Source organism: Gymnodraco acuticeps, unplaced genomic scaffold, assembly GCF_902827175.1.
Source record: "Gymnodraco acuticeps unplaced genomic scaffold, fGymAcu1.1, whole genome shotgun sequence".
In the NCBI taxonomy this organism is placed as follows: domain Eukaryota; kingdom Metazoa; phylum Chordata; class Actinopteri; order Perciformes; family Bathydraconidae; genus Gymnodraco; species Gymnodraco acuticeps.
The window spans coordinates 805,961-823,143 of NW_022991400.1; the positions used below are offsets into that span (position 1 = coordinate 805,961).

General features: G+C 39.8%; 2 protein-coding genes across 2 annotated transcripts; one reads left to right on the plus strand and one right to left on the minus strand.

Annotated features, from left to right (window-relative positions):
• Positions 1-105: 105 nt before the first annotated feature.
• On the plus strand, positions 106-8,968 carry cgrrf1 (cell growth regulator with ring finger domain 1). The gene is made up of 6 exons (XM_034195683.1): positions 106-279; positions 1,902-2,038; positions 4,538-4,715; positions 5,394-5,541; positions 7,737-7,844; positions 8,157-8,968. The coding sequence occupies exons 1-6, from the start codon at positions 176-178 to the stop codon at positions 8,475-8,477; spliced, it is 996 nt and encodes a 331-aa protein (XP_034051574.1). The 5' UTR covers positions 106-175; the 3' UTR covers positions 8,478-8,968.
• A 245-nt stretch (positions 8,969-9,213) lies between these two features.
• psmc6 (proteasome 26S subunit, ATPase 6) lies at positions 9,214-16,811 on the minus strand. The gene is made up of 14 exons (XM_034195682.1): positions 16,682-16,811; positions 16,082-16,161; positions 15,440-15,479; positions 15,119-15,171; positions 13,928-13,995; positions 12,871-12,985; positions 12,458-12,545; positions 12,281-12,342; positions 12,079-12,202; positions 11,214-11,275; positions 10,959-11,079; positions 10,793-10,873; positions 9,803-9,874; positions 9,214-9,711 (listed from the first exon to the last, which is right to left on the minus strand). The coding sequence occupies exons 1-14, from the start codon at positions 16,764-16,766 to the stop codon at positions 9,593-9,595; spliced, it is 1,170 nt and encodes a 389-aa protein (XP_034051573.1). The 5' UTR covers positions 16,767-16,811; the 3' UTR covers positions 9,214-9,592.
• Positions 16,812-17,183: the final 372 nt, after the last annotated feature.

Below are 17,183 nucleotides of genomic sequence, written 5' to 3' on the forward strand. Positions count from 1 at the left end.
GTTATGGTAAACAAACGTAACGTTAAATATTTGGCATTCATCTGATACACGTTGTTTACTTCATATACCTTGTAGGCCACCGTAGATCTATTTGAGGAGTTCCTGACTGTCATGGCCGTCATGGGAACTGTTTACCAGAGGAGCATTTAATAACTTGGTTTATAAATTATAGGAAATGGCAGCGGTGTTCCTGGTCACCTTGTATGAATACTCCCCGTTGTTTTACATTAGTGTGGTGTCTTTGTGTTTCGTTGTCACCGCCGCCATGGTGCTAGGCTGGTAAGTGATATGTAGCTAGTAGTTTAGCTAGCTTAGCCACTGCCCTGACTACAGCTGTTTGATAGCATCACATTATTTCCTCGCGTTAACATCATACGTCTCCCTCGGATTTAGTCGATTTTACCAACGTTTAATGACCTGGCAAGTCGCCTATATTATTACCTCAAAAGTAGACATATTTTAACATATTGTGGCTAATACATGTGTGTTCTAGACAGTTAAAAGCATAAATTAAGATAAAAACTAATGAAAACTGTAAATTTACAGCAAAGAATAAATGTCTTTAAACCCCTTACTGTCAGATTGAGGTCACCTGAGTTTTGACTAAAAGGTGGTTTATGAATATGCTTCACAACATGGCAGTCTGCACATTCTATTTACATATTCATTGTGTCCACAGTGGTGGAGGAAGTACACAGATATTTTACCAAAGTAAAAGTAGTAATACCACTGTGTAGAAATACACATTAAAAGCAAAGCACCTGCATTCATTTTGTAATTAGGATAAAGTACAAGTACCAAAACTAAAAGTGCTCATTATGCAGTACATTCTGAATTATATATATATATATATATATATATATATATATATATATATATATATATATATAATATCAATGTATTATAGTGATGTAATTATGTGTACATCTTTTACATTTTACAGCTGGTAAATGTGGTGCTAACTAGGTGGATAGCTAAAAATAATTTATACTGCCATGTATTTTAATCTTTAAATATACATCATTATTCATTCATTGGTTTTTAATTTGTATTAATAATCTGAATCTGCAAAGTAACCAGTGACAAATGCTGTCAGATAAATGTAGAGCAGTAAAAAGTTCAATATTTAACTCCAAATTGTAGTGGAGTAGAAGTATGAATTAGCATAACATTGAAATACTTAAAATACAAGTACTTAACAATTGTACTTAAAGGTGGGGTTTGAGAAACCGGCTCGAGATACACTTTTTGTTATATTCCATGGAATGCTCTTAACATCCCGATAGCAATGAACACATTAAATGCTTTGACAATAAATACATTAAAACATCTCATCACTGGAAGCCGTGGCGCTGTAAAAAGCACGACCAATCATCTGAGCCGGCCCGGCTAAAATAACTGGATGGCCTACCTGCCTGTCAGCCTTCCATCTGTGCTCAAACTTATCTCGTGCCCTCATTGGTCATGTGCACGTTCGTGTGTGTTGGAGGAGGGGCTCTGTAAGGAAGGGGCAGATTTTTTCCGGTTGTGTATTTTCAAATTCTAGCGCACTCGAGCTGGTTTCTCCAAAATGACCTACCCCACCTTTAAGTACAGTAAACTAAATTAGTACCTTACCAAGTACCTTAAGTCAAAGTAATAGATGAGAGGTCAGACGGACAAGGAAATCGGATCATCTACATCAAATTCCACCATTAACCAATAGTACAAATATGTCTTCTCATCAGCCAATCAAAGCATATTGGTCAATTCTGTTGGTGCAATAGATCATTATTTCCACTGATTCTTTCTTGTGTGTACCCCTCTCAGCTTTGTTTTCTTTGTTAAAAGATTTAGAGAGCCATGCAGAACATGCTTACATTGTGCTCCTCCTAACTTTGGTACTTTGTCTCCCCCCACAGGTTTGGCTTTGACGTCCCAGTGATCCTCCGCAGCTCCGATGAGACGGAGTCCGTCCTCCCCACCCCCGAGAAGCAAATGGTTCAGATGACCAATCCCTTCGCCCTGGAGATATGCCCTGGGTCGGCTTCCGTCACTGGTGAGAACATCACTCATCATCACTAACTCACAACACAGAAACTGGGGGGGTCGAGATTTCCCAACCTTGAGTGAAAGTGTCCTTCTCAACCCTTAGAAGCTTCCTTTATCCAATATACTGAACCTGAGCCAGTGACACCAGCAGACTTCCTAAAGAAGGCTGGCTCTGTCATCGGCTTCAAACCGGACACTTTTGGTGGAGAGGTGGACTCTGATTATTCTGTTATCCATTATGGAGCAATTACCATAAACATGACAGCAGTAACCCTGAACAATGCCTCACCTCTGGCTAACTTTAGTTTTTTTAAATGTCTTTTTAAATGGACTCTTTTTGTCCACATACAATACCCTAATTCAGCCATGTTTACATATTGTTCTCGCCACTACCTCACTGCATTTAAACTACACTTCAACCTTCCTTTTTAATAAAGCCTATAGTTAAAGCTTGTTTAAGATTAACCTATGTTTTTCCTCCTGAGTCTTAAATGTTATGGTATTTGTATGTTATTGTGTTTTGTTGTATTGTATCTCAATATATTTTTATCTTTTTTTATTTGTTTTTCGCATTATATCTTGTCTTGTATAATTTTCTTGTAATTTCCTTTATCTTCTAACACTGCCGTCTATGTTTGTTAATCTGTAATGCCCATTGAGACAAATGTGGTTTGTGATAATGTATGGGGTCAAAATAGAGTCAAAATTCACATTTTCACAGAGAAGAATTGACAAATGTTATTCTGGATTTATATTTAAATTTCTCTATCTACAAAAATATTTTTCAATGCACACACAAATACTTATTGTTTTATATAAATGTAATACAAAACACCAGGGAGTGTCAGGGGTGTCTTCTCACATCAAATGCAGAGAGATTCATGCACAGAAACACGTTTTTTGTCACATTTAAACGTGTTTTTCATGAAAACCTTAACCAGTTGGGCCCTGAGCCTGTTTTCCAGGTCTCAGGCTTGAAAATGACATTCCCAGAACAAATGACCATATCTTCACTTCTAAAAGGGTTAAATTAATAATCTTTTTTCTCAAAGCAAGGTTACACCTGTGAGTTGGATGTAGAAAAGTCAGAATCAATATAGATGTTTTTGTTTTAAAGAAAATTCAGACTGAACACAGTAAATAAATGTAAATTAGAGTTTCTGTCCAAAAAAAAAAACATTACTCATAGTGAAAACCACCCTTGAATGATGGGATGGTAGACTAAAAGCTTTAGGAATCTAAACTGTAACATATAATAAGTACCCTGTATCAAGATTGATGCAAAACAAGTGACATTTGACCTTTTTAGACAGATTTAGAAAAATATTGGGTGCATTTTCCATATCTCTGGCCCCCCTCGTCGATTTTGATGATTGACACCTCTTTTGAACCATTAGAGCCAATAGAATCGAGGGAAAGTTCCTAAAATCCATCTAAACATTACCCATTGGTGAATGAGTGATGCGTACCCAGAATGCCCAAAACCGGAAGCTGGCATACACTCTGGTAGCTCTCATAGCAACTATATATTAAAACTCCGTTATTGACATAAAAATTAGGATGGATTATCAGTAATCATTTCAGACACATTGGATTAACCTTCAACCGCGTTTTTATCGTTTTAATCCCATTGAACACAACTTTTGATCAGAACAACAGCATAGGTAAGACAATGTCCCGTTTTTGCTCCGTAAAGCTCTGTGTTGTGGTGTCTGTGTTTGTTTCCCCTGTCACGAGTTCTGATCGCTCAGTGATGATACTTATACCCCTAGAATCTGTGGAATCTCAGCTTGCTTGCTGATATCTTGTTTGTGCAGATCCGATATGTAATAAGGGTATTTATACCTAGAGTTCTGTGCTAAGTGTGTTAGCATTTTTTAGCTCAGGGTCCATTTAGACGCTTCTTGTGAGACTTGTGTTTTGTTTCGCTAAAAATGGTTCGTATCGTCAGTTAGATGAGTTAAGTGGGTATGACACATTAATAGGTTTTTAAATGTTAAGAAGCCCTGAGACATAGTTTCGTGGAGAGAAAAAAACGCAGGCGGGGGCCTCCTGGTTGAACAGGTTAAACAACATTTATTTAAAACACGAAATGTTTGTGTTTGGATTTTGTATTACATTAACATTAAACGAGACATTTTTGTGTGTGCATTGAAACATATTTTTGTAGATAGTCATTCAATAAATCTAGAATTACATTTGTGAATCTTTCTCTGTGCAATTATTTATTGTGAGACTAATCTGACCCCATACATTGGGCTATTTAAATACCCTTTAATTTGATTTAATAATTGCAATATGAAACTTAAGTAGATATTGCATATTAAATCCTTTCTTGTTACAGAATACAGATATTTTCCTATTCCTGTGCTGTTTAGATAATAAAATCACCCAAACAAACTCAATGTATGCAGCTATGAATTTGCAGGGTTTTGAATTGTTCTACCTTTGAGTGGTATCCTTCTGTTCTGAGGAACAGACCATAATAACAGTTGCTCTCTTGCAGATGGGGTGTCTCTGAGGCCCTGCTGTCTGGAGCCCTGTGTCCTCAGCTGTTTCTGGGGCTGTGAGGTCCAAGCCCTGCAGGGGGCGCTGCAGGCCCACCAGCACGGCCCCAGGCTCAGCACCCCCCAACACTTCCAGCAGGCCCTGCACCCCCACTACCACCACTGCCAGAGCTTCCAGTATCCTTCACAGCGCTTACACATACCCCCAAGTTAATGTTATTATTCTGATGTTCTGATTCAAATCAACCGTGTCGCGTAAAGTATCTTCCAGTTACCAGGAAAGTACGGGGTCAGATTAGTGTCAAAATAAATAATTGCACACAGAAGATTTTACAAATGTTATTCTAGATTTATATGTAAATGTGTTTATCTACAAACATATTTTTCAATGTACACACAAATACTATTCTATGATATATATATACAGTATATATAAACGTAACAACAAAATCCACATATATATAAATAAGTTCAAAATATTTCGGATCCACACACAAATGTTCCTTGTTTTAAATAAATGTAATAAATCCACGTCCAAGTGTTTAATGTTTTCATCAAAAACATATTTAAATGTTGTTATGCTTATATTGAGAAACCTTTATTGTGCATGAATCTCTCTACGTTTGTGCGTGGATGTTTGCGCCACCAGGGAGCATCGCACTTTTAATAGATATATTTGTGTGTACATTGAGAAATATTTTTGAAGATAGAGACATTTATATATAAATCCAGAAGTACATTTGTGAATCGTTCTGTGCTATTGTTGATTTTGACACTAATCTGACCCCATATTCCCCCTCGTGATTGGCTCATACACGTTGTTCCTGATGTTAGCCTCTTTGACCCGCCCTCCAGTATCGGCAGTGGAGACAGAGCGGAGCACCACACACACATTCTTGCTGACCACAGGATCACGGATTTTGGGCCGTTGCCAAGGCAACACTACCCTCTCGTGGCTGTGCTGACGCTGGCAGAGTCTGAAGCCAGAGACTCGTACAACATCGTAAGTACTCACGATCAGACATTTCCCGTCAGTGTTACTTACATGTTAATACCTGTCTTAACCCCTCCCCCAAAGACACATGGTGTTAATTCAATGCACACCGTACATAAGTACAACACATGAGTAGATGTACTTGGTTTCTTTCCACCACTGATTGACACTCAATAAAATATCATCCTGGAAAAGCACCTTAAAAGTCCTGAAAACATTTTCTTCCCCTTCCGCTTCTTTTGAGTACAGACATCACAAGATTTCTGTGTTTGTGTTTTCCTCTCAGAATCCCATCTGATCCAATGTAGGAAGGAACCCATCAGTGATATGTCTGATGAACTTATCTTATTTTGGAGTTCCTGGGAACATCTGGTCAAACCATGACACATTAAGGAGCTGCAGGCCGGATTCAAACCTCTGTGCACCTGCGCCATACAGCGGTCCAGGCTTCTTCTTTTTAGAAACACTTACATACAAAGCCCTTTTGGGACTGGATTTACATCTTCATAATCTGTTTGCCAGCTCATAGAGTCCTGTTGTGTACCTGGAAAACGATGAGTATTCCAAAGTTTTATGTTAGACATTTAAATATATAGAAAGCACATAGAGCCTGCTGGATGCTAACTCACTATGTTGGGCAATTTGCACAATTGGCATAAGTTGCATTAATTTTGGGGGTTATTGACGATGGTAAATGCATTTTTTTTTTTAAATCAAATCAAATTTTGTTTGTAGAGCACATTTAAAAACGATTTTGGTCGAGCCAAAGTGCTGTACATGTAATTTAAACACATAAAAACACATTACATCACAATAAAAGACAATAAATCACAACAGATAAAGCAACACATGGAACAGTCAGGAGTCGTGACCCCACTCTATCTAGAAGGCCAGAGAGAAGTAGTGTGTCTTCAGTGTGGATTTAAAAGCCCCTAGGGTCTGGGCCGACCTCACATGGAGGGGCAGAGTATTCCAGAGCCTGGGGCCAGCTGCTGCGAAGGCTCGGTGCCCTCGGGTTTTGAGCCTAGTCTTAGGCACTACCAACAACAGCTGATCAGCCGACCTTAAGGCTCTGCCTGGGGTGTAGCATGGAGGAGTTCTGCTATATAGGCCGGAGCCAACCCATTTAGTGCTTTAAAAACAAATAAAAGGATTTTAAAATCTATTCTGAACCGGACTGGAAGCCAGTGCAATGAGGCCAGAATTGGGGTGATGTGGTCACGCTTTTTGTGGCCAGTCAGGAGACGTGCAGCTGCGTTTTGGACTAGCTGCAGGCGTTTAATTGAGGCCTGGTCCATACCCACATACAGAGCATTGCAATAGTCCAGTCTCGAGGTAACAAAGTCGTTAATAACCCTTTCCAGGTCTTTAAAAGATAAAAACGACTTGGTCTTGGCCAATAGTCTTATTTAAAAAAAAGCAGGATTTGACTACGGTGCTGACCTGCTTGTCGAATTTAAAAGTGCTATTGAAGGTCACTCCAAGGTTCATGACAGAGGGGAGGATGTTTTTACTTAGGGAGCCCAGAATATCAACCGGAAAGGCTGGAGGTTGGGGTCAAAAAAAGATAACCTCGGTCTTGCTCTCATTGAGGTTGAGGAAGTTTTTGCTCAGCCAGGATTTTATCTCTGTTAAGCAGTCCATCAACTGCTGTAGTGAGTTGACATTTGCTTTGACAGAGGCAGATAGATCTGTACATCGTCCGCGTAGCAGTGGAAGGGAATATTGTGTTTCGTAAGAATTGAACCTAGGGGCAGTATGTACAGTAAAAAGAGGATGGGGCCCAGAATTGAGCCTTGGGGGACCCCACAGGTAAGAGGGGCTTTGAAAGAGGAGAAGGCACCTAGCTGCACTAAAAATCTACGGTCTGTCAGGTAAGACAGAGTCAACCCATCGGAATTACAAATATGGACACTTTCTTTATTATTTATTTGAAAAATAATTGTCCATAGTATCAATCAATCAATCAATGTTTATTTATATAGCCCAATATCACAAATGTTACACTTGTCTCAGTGGACTTCAGTTTTTACAGAATATCAGTATGACAATACGTAGAGGTCATATTTTCATCTTGTGTTCCCTATATCCAGTGGTTGCAACACTACTCGGTAATCAAAGTCAGCCCACCAAGAGTACAAATATGGCCACTTTGTGGTTAAAACGACCATTGTCGATTCATGATGGTGTCCTTGTTCTTCCAGGTGGCCTCTGTGACAGTTCTTCATGTTCCTGATGACAGATACAGCCTCTCTGCTCGGCTTCTCTTCCAGTACCTGCTCACCGCACAGGGCAACATGTACGAGTTAAAGGTAAGTCACATCCTATGGGCTCAGATTAGTGTCAAAATAAATAATTGCACACAGAAGGATTGACTAATGTAATTCTGTATTTATGTATAAATGTATCAACCTACAAACATATTTCTCAATGCACACACAAATACTCCTCGTTCAATATAAATGTTATGTTTCTTACTCCTTATTTGTACTCAGTTATTTTCTATGTAGGCCATTTCACTTTGGGCTGCATCTTCCATGAATGGTGCAATACAAATCAAAAGTATTACTACAGTATTATTATTCATGTGACTGTGAGAAAACAATGAGCTCTGTTTCCTGCAGCCTCTGTTCATGTCAGCTGACAGCGTGTTGTCAGAGCTTCCTGACTCAGAGCACAGCACCCAACCCAGGGAGGCCTACGACGGGGCCAGCAGGGGGGAGCAGAGTCCAGAGGAGGAGGTGGAAGAGGAGGAGGACTGGTCTGAGGGGGGGGGCAGAGGCTGTGTGGTGTGTCAGAACGCGGCGGTGAACAAGGTGCTGCTGCCCTGCAGACACGCCTGTGTGTGTGACAGCTGTGTGTCGCGCTTCCAGCACTGCCCCATCTGCAGGGCCTTCGTGCTGGAGGCCTTCACTCTGACAGAGGGGGGGACCGCAGGACACTGACTCACACTGAACCACTTAAATAAGGGCTAAACTGCGCTTTCAGCTCTGACCATGTACCATTTGTAAACGTATGCTTTATTCAGACATAATGAACCTCAGGATGGGATCGACCAATTGGAAGTGTAAAGGTCAACTAGAGACACGTTCCCCCCCGCCATATCTGTCCGTTTCCCTCAGAGTAACCCCAAACAGACGCCTCCACTTCTTTATTCTCAGAAACACACATTATTTATTGTCTCCTGTCGATATCTATATTACCACTCAAATTAAATCTCTGCTGATCACTTTAAGATTGTAGAGCAAGAAAAGCAGTTGCTAAGGATGTATATAACAGAGTGATATTTTTCATGTACAAATAATTTATGTTGACTATGTTTGTTTTAGAATAAGATGGATTGACCTCTTTTACAGGACCAGTGCAGTATTTATTGACCAAAGCTTATTACTTCCTGAGCTTTAATCCGACTATAAATAAATGTCAGGAATAATTCTGGTGATTTATTGGAAATGTGATCATTCATGGGGCTTCTTGGCCCAGATTGTCTGACTTGTCATTGAAAGTGTGACAGCCGGTTATTGGAATATTGCATCAAACCAGATTGACACAATTGAATGGAAAATCATCTTCATGACCTTTACTTAAGATAAGACACAGCTGTGAACACTGAGTTCCTGTTTGCGGTGTACCCATAGATATTGATACTGAAGGAGACTACTATAAGGCAAGACTCCGGAACACACTTTGACACTTGTTTAATCAGTTTTGGAGCTCAGTACGTTGAAGGTAATAAGAGAAATGAGAAGTCATCATTTGAAAAACACAGAACTTTCAATATAATTGTATATTTTCAGAACATAAAAGGTATTTATTTGTAAGTGTTAAGAGTTTTGTGGGATGCCAGAATGATCAGCCTTTTGGATCCAGAGATGAAACAAAAGGCGGGTCAGACTAATAACTGGATACAGGGGTTACCGTGTCACTTCGTAGGTGAGGACCGTGTACTTTTTCTAAACGTTTTGCATCCCACAAACATTTACAAACATTTTCTCCAGGCGTTAAAGCATGGAACACAGCTAAATGCAATGACAAATATGAGAAAGGACTGACACACAGTTTATAAAGGCTTGTAGTCTAGCTTGGACTCCAGCTTCTTCGAATCGGCCACCTTCCTCACGGCTTTCATGAAGTCTTCCTGAGTGACGTACTCGCGGTCAGCGCGGATGGCAAACAAACCTGCAAACAACACAAAAAGGGGATTTTTGTAAACAACATGGACTGAAGGAATTATTATTTTTTTAATGATACTGAATAGAAAATGTCTAACCTGCTTCTGTGCACACGTTCCTCAGGTCGGCTCCGTTGAAACCGTCTGACAGCTTCACGATGGCTTCGTAATCTGAAAACAGGCAGAGGCATTCACAGTCAATACACCGCTTCCTTCTCTCCCTCTGTGTGCAGGAACATTTGATACTCTCGTCCTTCTCACTGTTAGTTGCTAGTAATGTCCATTATGTAGAGACCAGGGCTTATTGTACTGGTACAGTCCAGTGTAGGAACCTCATTGTTTGAAGCTTAGCAGTATGACAAATGTTGCAGTACTGTTTTACTAATACCCAGTATTTTATAATATGACACGTCATATATTTGTGTGATAAAATAAATACTGTTCTGAAATACTGTGAACAGAGTAGTTATGCATAACAAGTACTTTTAATATTGATACTGTTCGCTTATAATACTTGCGTACCGCTGCAATTTAAAGACCATAGTATTTCTACTTTTACTAAATAATCGGAGTACTTCTTCCACCTCTGGATGTTACACAATTTGGCTGATTGTCATTTTGTTTGAATAAAAATGAAGCCTACATCAGCACCCTGCCAACAATGTCACTGGGTCTTAGGAAAACATGGAAGAGACTAAAAGCTCAACTGAGGCAACATGGGGGGCTGCGGAGTCATGTGGGACTAGGTAGTGGTAACATTCTGTTGGTGCAGTCCCGGCTCAATATCAAACTGGTTTGATAATGTTTATATTGGCCCGACCGTAGTGAAGACAAATGAAATGCTATGATAAGGCTGTAACAAAGTAACAAAGTAACCAGCATTAGAACTAAAAGTGGAGCTTATAAACATCTGGGAAATCCTGATGATCATGTAAAACTGAGAACAGGAAGTCAGAATCAGCTTGCGGTCAGAAACGGGAGAAATACTCAGATCTTATTTTGGTATGTATGCACCATGACACCTAGTCAAATTGCTCGTACGTGTGAGCCTACATGGAAATAAACCCGTTTCTGATTCTCGTGACTGACCTATTTCTCCGTGCTTGGTGATGGGGCTGGCGTGGATCTTGAGGATGTCCAGGCGAGCCTGCTCATTGGGCAGCTCGATGTCTGAGGAGCAGAGGAGGACGTTAGTGTTGCTGCGTGTTCAGAGAGCTGACACAGATGAGGAAGGGGAGGGGGAGGGGGGACTTACGGATTTTACGGTCCAGTCTGCCGGGCCGCAGCAGGGCGGGGTCCAGAGTGTCCGGTCTGTTGGTGGCCATGATCATCTTCACTCTGTGCAGCGTGTCGAAGCCATCCATCTGGTTCAGCAGCTGGCAGGACACACAAGTTAAGTGTCTCAGTGCTTTGAATCCTCCATCCACTCTAATATTTGTAATATTATATGAATATAGTAAGTCCCATTACAACACAAGTGAACCTTGGGACATTTTAGTGAGCGGTTTACCTCCATCAGTGTCCTCTGGATCTCTCTGTCAGCAGAAGTTCCCTCAGAGAAACGACGGCCGCCTGCAGGACACAGACGGAGAATATACAGTGAGGATTCAGAACACATGGGGGGGTTCTGAGAGAATCAAATGTAGTGAACATGTTTCTTTATAAGCTCTATTTCCCTTTGAAGTGTTAGCGGAAGCTTACGTCAGTGAAAAAGACTAAGCTTTAGCTGCTTCACAAAAAATTCCTCCCAATTGGGAGATTTGAAATGCTTTGATTGGAGCTTCAAGCAGGGTAGATGAGAATATACAAAGCCTTTTAAAAAATAAATAAACATAACAAATACTACAACCCTGTGGCTGCTTTACAGTTAGCTGGCACTTTGATCCAAAGTGACTGACATGCACTTTAAACTGTAGACATGCCTGCAGGAGCTATCTGAGGTTTAGTAACTCGCTCTAGAACACTTTATGGGGGTGGCTGTGGCTCAGGAGGCAGATCACGTCCTCAAATCAGAAGGTCGGTGGTTCGTGTAAAAAGGTCATGTCCTTGGGCAAGATACTTGACTGCAATTGCTTGTGTGTAAGTGTGTGTGAATGTTAGTCTCCTTGTTTGGCAGCCTCTGCCTCTATGAATATGGTTGAATGATAATACCTTGGATTTATATAGTGCCTTTCATGAAACCCAAAATGCTGACTTGTACATGTAAATGCGCTATATTAATGCAGTCCAGTTATCATATCAGTCAACATGTTGAATGGCGGGGAACAAACCACTGACCCTCTAATAGCTAGGTAGGTAGCTAGGTACTGTAGGTGGGTTTAACCCCCTGGACAACAGCCCTACAACAACCAAATCAGATGGCCAGTGTCACTCACCGATGGCGTCGATCTCGTCCATGAAGATGATGCAGGGCTGGTGGTCCCGGGCGTAGTTGAACATCTCTCTGATCAACCTGGCACTCTCACCAATGTACTTGTCCACGATGGAGCTGGACACCACCTGCAGCACAGACACACATAGAATCAGCTGACTGACTGCAGTGTGGCAGTAAAGCCCGATGTTGGCGCTGACACTCACCTTGAGGAAGTTACAGTCCAGCTGACTGGCCACTGCTCGGGCAAGAAGAGTCTTCCCTGTGCCTGTGACAGAAGGATTAAAGAGTGATATTTATTGTCCTGGGAGGTGCAGTGTTTGCATGGATGCCATTGATTGGCAGCCTAATAAAGAAGGGTACATGTTCACTGAGTTACTGACCTGGAGGCCCGTAGAGCAGGCAGCCTTTAGGGGGGATGATGCCCACTCTCAGGAAGAGCTCAGGGTTGGTCAGGGGAAGCTCAATCACCTGCCACCAAATAACAACAGCATTATTATTTTAGAGCCATGGAGAACAAATCAAATGAAGATGCTGATTTGTTCTCCATGGCTTTCCTATTTAACACTACATTCCTCCAATAAGGAAAGGGTTGTCTATTGGGTTAGATAAGTCTCAAAATAAATAATTGCACACGAATTTACAAATGTAATTCTGGATTTATATATAAATGTCTATCTATAAAAACATGTATACATCCCAAATGACGTGTGAATCCTTCTGTGTGCCATTATTTATCCGGAGACTAATCCAACCCAATAGTTGTCTTGTAGGATTGCTTTCTGATCAGCTGTACCTCTCTCAGCTCTCGGATCTGTTCGGACAGGCCTCCGATCTCAGAGTAGGACACGCTCCCGGGGTCCTCGTGTGACATGTTGTACACCAGAGGGTCCACCTCTCTGGGCAGGTACCTTTGGAAGAACAGGAAACACATGCTGAGCGCACACCCATAACCATCTGTGTGTACCATTTCATCGTCATCATACCACTGTGCAACTTGAACTTTTGTAGCTGTTATAGGAACAGATCCGTGGTTTAGAACATACTGCATTCTTAGCATTATACGTTTTTGGTGTGGCTAATGTTATCGCTATTTCTGAATAGCACACACATATTTGCAATTACACAATAGATCAGTTGAACAAAGATTGGATTCATTTGGACCCTTACATTTTTCGATAGTGCTTTGGGTAGAATACTTTTTATAAAATGGACAAATGGGACTTATACACACTTAAAATATATTTTAAGTGTGTTGTTGTTGTAATTAATTGTTACTCTGTAAAGTGTCTTTGAGTTTCTTGAAAAGCGCTCTATAAATATGTATTGTTAGAAAACGCCATAGATGTAATTAATGTATTGAGGGCATTACCTTCCAATTAAAATTATTATAAGATACAAACAATTCTTTAGTACAATTGCACCACTAATCTGCAGTGATAAACAATGATTTAGTGGGAATTAATATGTCCTATATTTGAATGCTACATGGAGAAGAACACATCATTATAGGGCTGCTCAATTAATCGTATTTTAATCGCAATTACGATATTCTTTTTTTTATTTATTTATTTTTTGAATTGGTTTTTCAGTTGAATTATAAGGTTCATGGTAATCAACTGTTAACCTACTGTTCACATTTTATTTGTCCAATAAATGGATGTTTTCAAAGTAAATGGATAATTTACTAATTTTATTTATTAGTTTTTAATAATCGTGATATCAATTATTAACCCAAATAATCAAGATTATGATTTTTGCCATAATCGAGCAGCCCTACATCATTCTACATGTCCGTGCTCAGCATTAACATGTTACAGTTAGATACTTGTTACTCTGTGCTTCAAGCTTACCTCATTATAGTGAGTGTGGTCATGTCCAAAGCCACTCTGGTTCCTGGTTTCAGCTGAGACTTGTCCAACTGGATAGAAATATTTAAAGATTAGTGTTTTCTGTTTCTGAAAAAAAGGTTTTTAAAAATGTGCTGGTATACTTGGAATTGTTTGCTCTATCCAAAAATAAAAACAAGCTTGTATTGTAAAAAAATAAACATGTGGGCAAAACATTATGTATTTAGATATGGACTGATGTGCCAAATATTTGATTTGTTGGATTGGCCAATAACAGATATTATTATAATAATAATAATAATAATAATAATAATAATAATAATAATTACTGATACATTAGGCGCTTTCACACCACAGTATTTTTCCCACAAAGGTTCATGAGAACTCTTTAGTTCTCATGAACTAAGAGCAGATCGAGTTCACACCAGAATAAGCCCCTGGGGAAGGATTAGGCAAATGACGTCATTTCTTCTTCTTCTGCTGCTTTGGGTTTACTGGCAGGCCGCAAACCACTTCACTTGCCGTCCAAAGTCCCCGGAGTTGGGGACTGGCTTCAGTAGAAGCTGCTGGGACTCCCAGCAGCTTCTACTGAAGCCTTCCGAGTAAATCGCCAGAACGCCGACACCTCCTCATCTCCACCGCTCCCATGTTTTATTTTGTGTTGCCATAAGTTAGTCTCTCTGCGTTTCTGCGCTGGGCTAATGCTAATAATGCTAATGCGAGGATAATAAAATGGCGGCTTCACAAAACTTTTTGGGAGTTTTACGGGGCGTGGTTTGCAATCCGCCCAGCCAATCAGACATAGGAACCTTTTTCTCCCTCGAAAGTCCCTGCTCTCTAGCAGGGACTGAAAAGGGGGTAAAAAGGTTCTGATGAACTCATTTTAGTTCCGGCTCTTTTTGGTGTGAACGCGACATTTCGGAACTAAAGTGGGAAAAGTACTGTGGTGTGAACGCGGCTATTGATTCCAAAGAGGTCACATTAATTAAAAAAATCCAACCATACCATCATATTCCTCTACATACACCTTTAAAAACAGGTCAAATGAATAACTTTCACCGTAGCTGGATATTTCAGGTCACTTTTATGTTCTGCATAGCACATATATGCAGGTATTTTTGTCAGTCTCCTGAAAATATGAGAAACAAAAACAAAACAAGATGCTTTACACATTTGTATCTGTTCAGCACATACCTGTCTGCGACATCCAACCACATATCTGGGGCCGTTGGTGGCCTTGACAATGACTGGAAATAAACAAAAACAACAAGTTAGCATCACATGCCGGAGTTGATCACAGTTTGACATGTTTCAGTCACAAGTTGTCATTAGAAATGGTTAATAAGTCACTAAACTTCAAGAGGGTAAATCTTAAGCCGGAATCAGCATCATTTATTTGAGACTGAAATGATTTGTTATCCTAAAATGAACACTCTAAATCCCCCCCTAAATCCTCTAGCCATTAAATGATTCTGCCGCTACTTGTTAACGTGACATTTCATCCAATTAACTTACATTTCTCCTCTGTCAGCTGTTTGAGAACTTCTCCAACAATCTGCAAATAAAAAAGGGAAAAGATGGGGTTAGCATAGTCTGACTACAAGTCTGACTCTGATCCCCCCTCTCCCTTCCACTGTCTTCACCAACAGACACAAACACTTGCACGAACATTGTATAAATCAAGATGAGTGTATCTCACCTTTCATTACTTCATTGTCATCTATCATTGTTTTAGTAAATGATGACATACATTATAACCCTGACTTGTTGTTGAGGGAAGCACCGTGTTGATAACTCCAGGTCTTGGCCTTGTCAAAAACGCTGCGTCACTCTACTGTGATGTTCTCTTATTTTGGGAGTCCAGGAATTACATAATAATTTTCCAGTTTTATATCTATACCTGCTTTAACAAATCTAAAGTATGGTTCCTTGCTGGTGAACATATATTTCCTCAGTCTCAAATGTCCTTGGTTGTATCAAATGATAATGCAGTCCTTTGTAAAATATTGTAATAATACAACTACAATAATAGAAAGTGACTCATTTAGTGGAGATTCAATATATACAAGAATACTTCGATCTACTGTTGCAGCCACTTGTATTATCCAGTGGGATCCAAAACTCTTAAATGTAAACAAGTACAGAACGTATTCTTACCTGACCAACACTTTGCAGAGCCTTTAGGTCATTTTCTGATTTCTCATACTGTTTTGTTTGTTCTCTCAGCTGTTCTCTCACTGGAAAACAAACAAGGGGAATAGCCAGAAGTTATTGTCTGTAGTTTTCGTTATCAAAGACAAACATACATCCGATGATGACATTGTTTGTTACAGTTAAGAATGGCAGCTCACTGTCAAACAAACATGCTAACGTTAGCTAGTCAAGTTAGCTTAACGTAAAACTGTTGATAAAGTCGTCAGCTACAATGCGAATTCAATTTGTATCACGGTAGTAGACACACGGACTGACGTTAACTGAACGTTATCAGTTATTAACGTATTGTAATGTTCGGCATAGCACTAATGTTACAGTTGTTTGTCTAATACCAATAAGCTAAGTTAGCACAGCTAGCGTTGACTGGTTTAGCGTCACTTGCATTCATTTCTATGAGGGATGCTAACTGCATGACAAAGCAGTAGCTAGCTGGCCAGCTATCTGATGCTAGCAAGCATCAACCTATACTATTGATTATATCTAATCAAAATAAACACGATATTGTTGCCACACTATAATCAACAACATTAAACAGCCTCTTACATTCTTTTAACCGCCCGTCAATTTCTTTGTGTTCCAGTAATTTTTTTCTGTAGTCTTGCAGCCCTTTCTCCCTGGTGTCCGCCATGATGCCCCACTGAATGCTGGGAAACTGTAGCGTCACAAAAAGTGTTTTGCTATTAACGGCCGCCCCCACTTTGCTATGCTGTATTTTTTAAAGTAATCATTTATTTTTCAACTATTCCTGCTGATGTTAAAATATATTGCGCTTTAAAATGACTTTTCCTACCAATTAAGGGGCGTTACATCTACATACAATAACAGTAATATCCAGTGCATTTACTCAAGTAGGCCTACTGTTTTTAAGAGACAAACCAAAAAATATCAAAGATTGAAATTGTTTAGGTATAGGCTACTTATACTTTAGTTGAGTATTTCCACATTGTGCTACTTTTACTCCAATGCATTTATTTAGTTACTAGCTGATTTGCAGATTTAGAAGTTTAATACAAAATATAAATCTACTAGTGCATTATTATATATT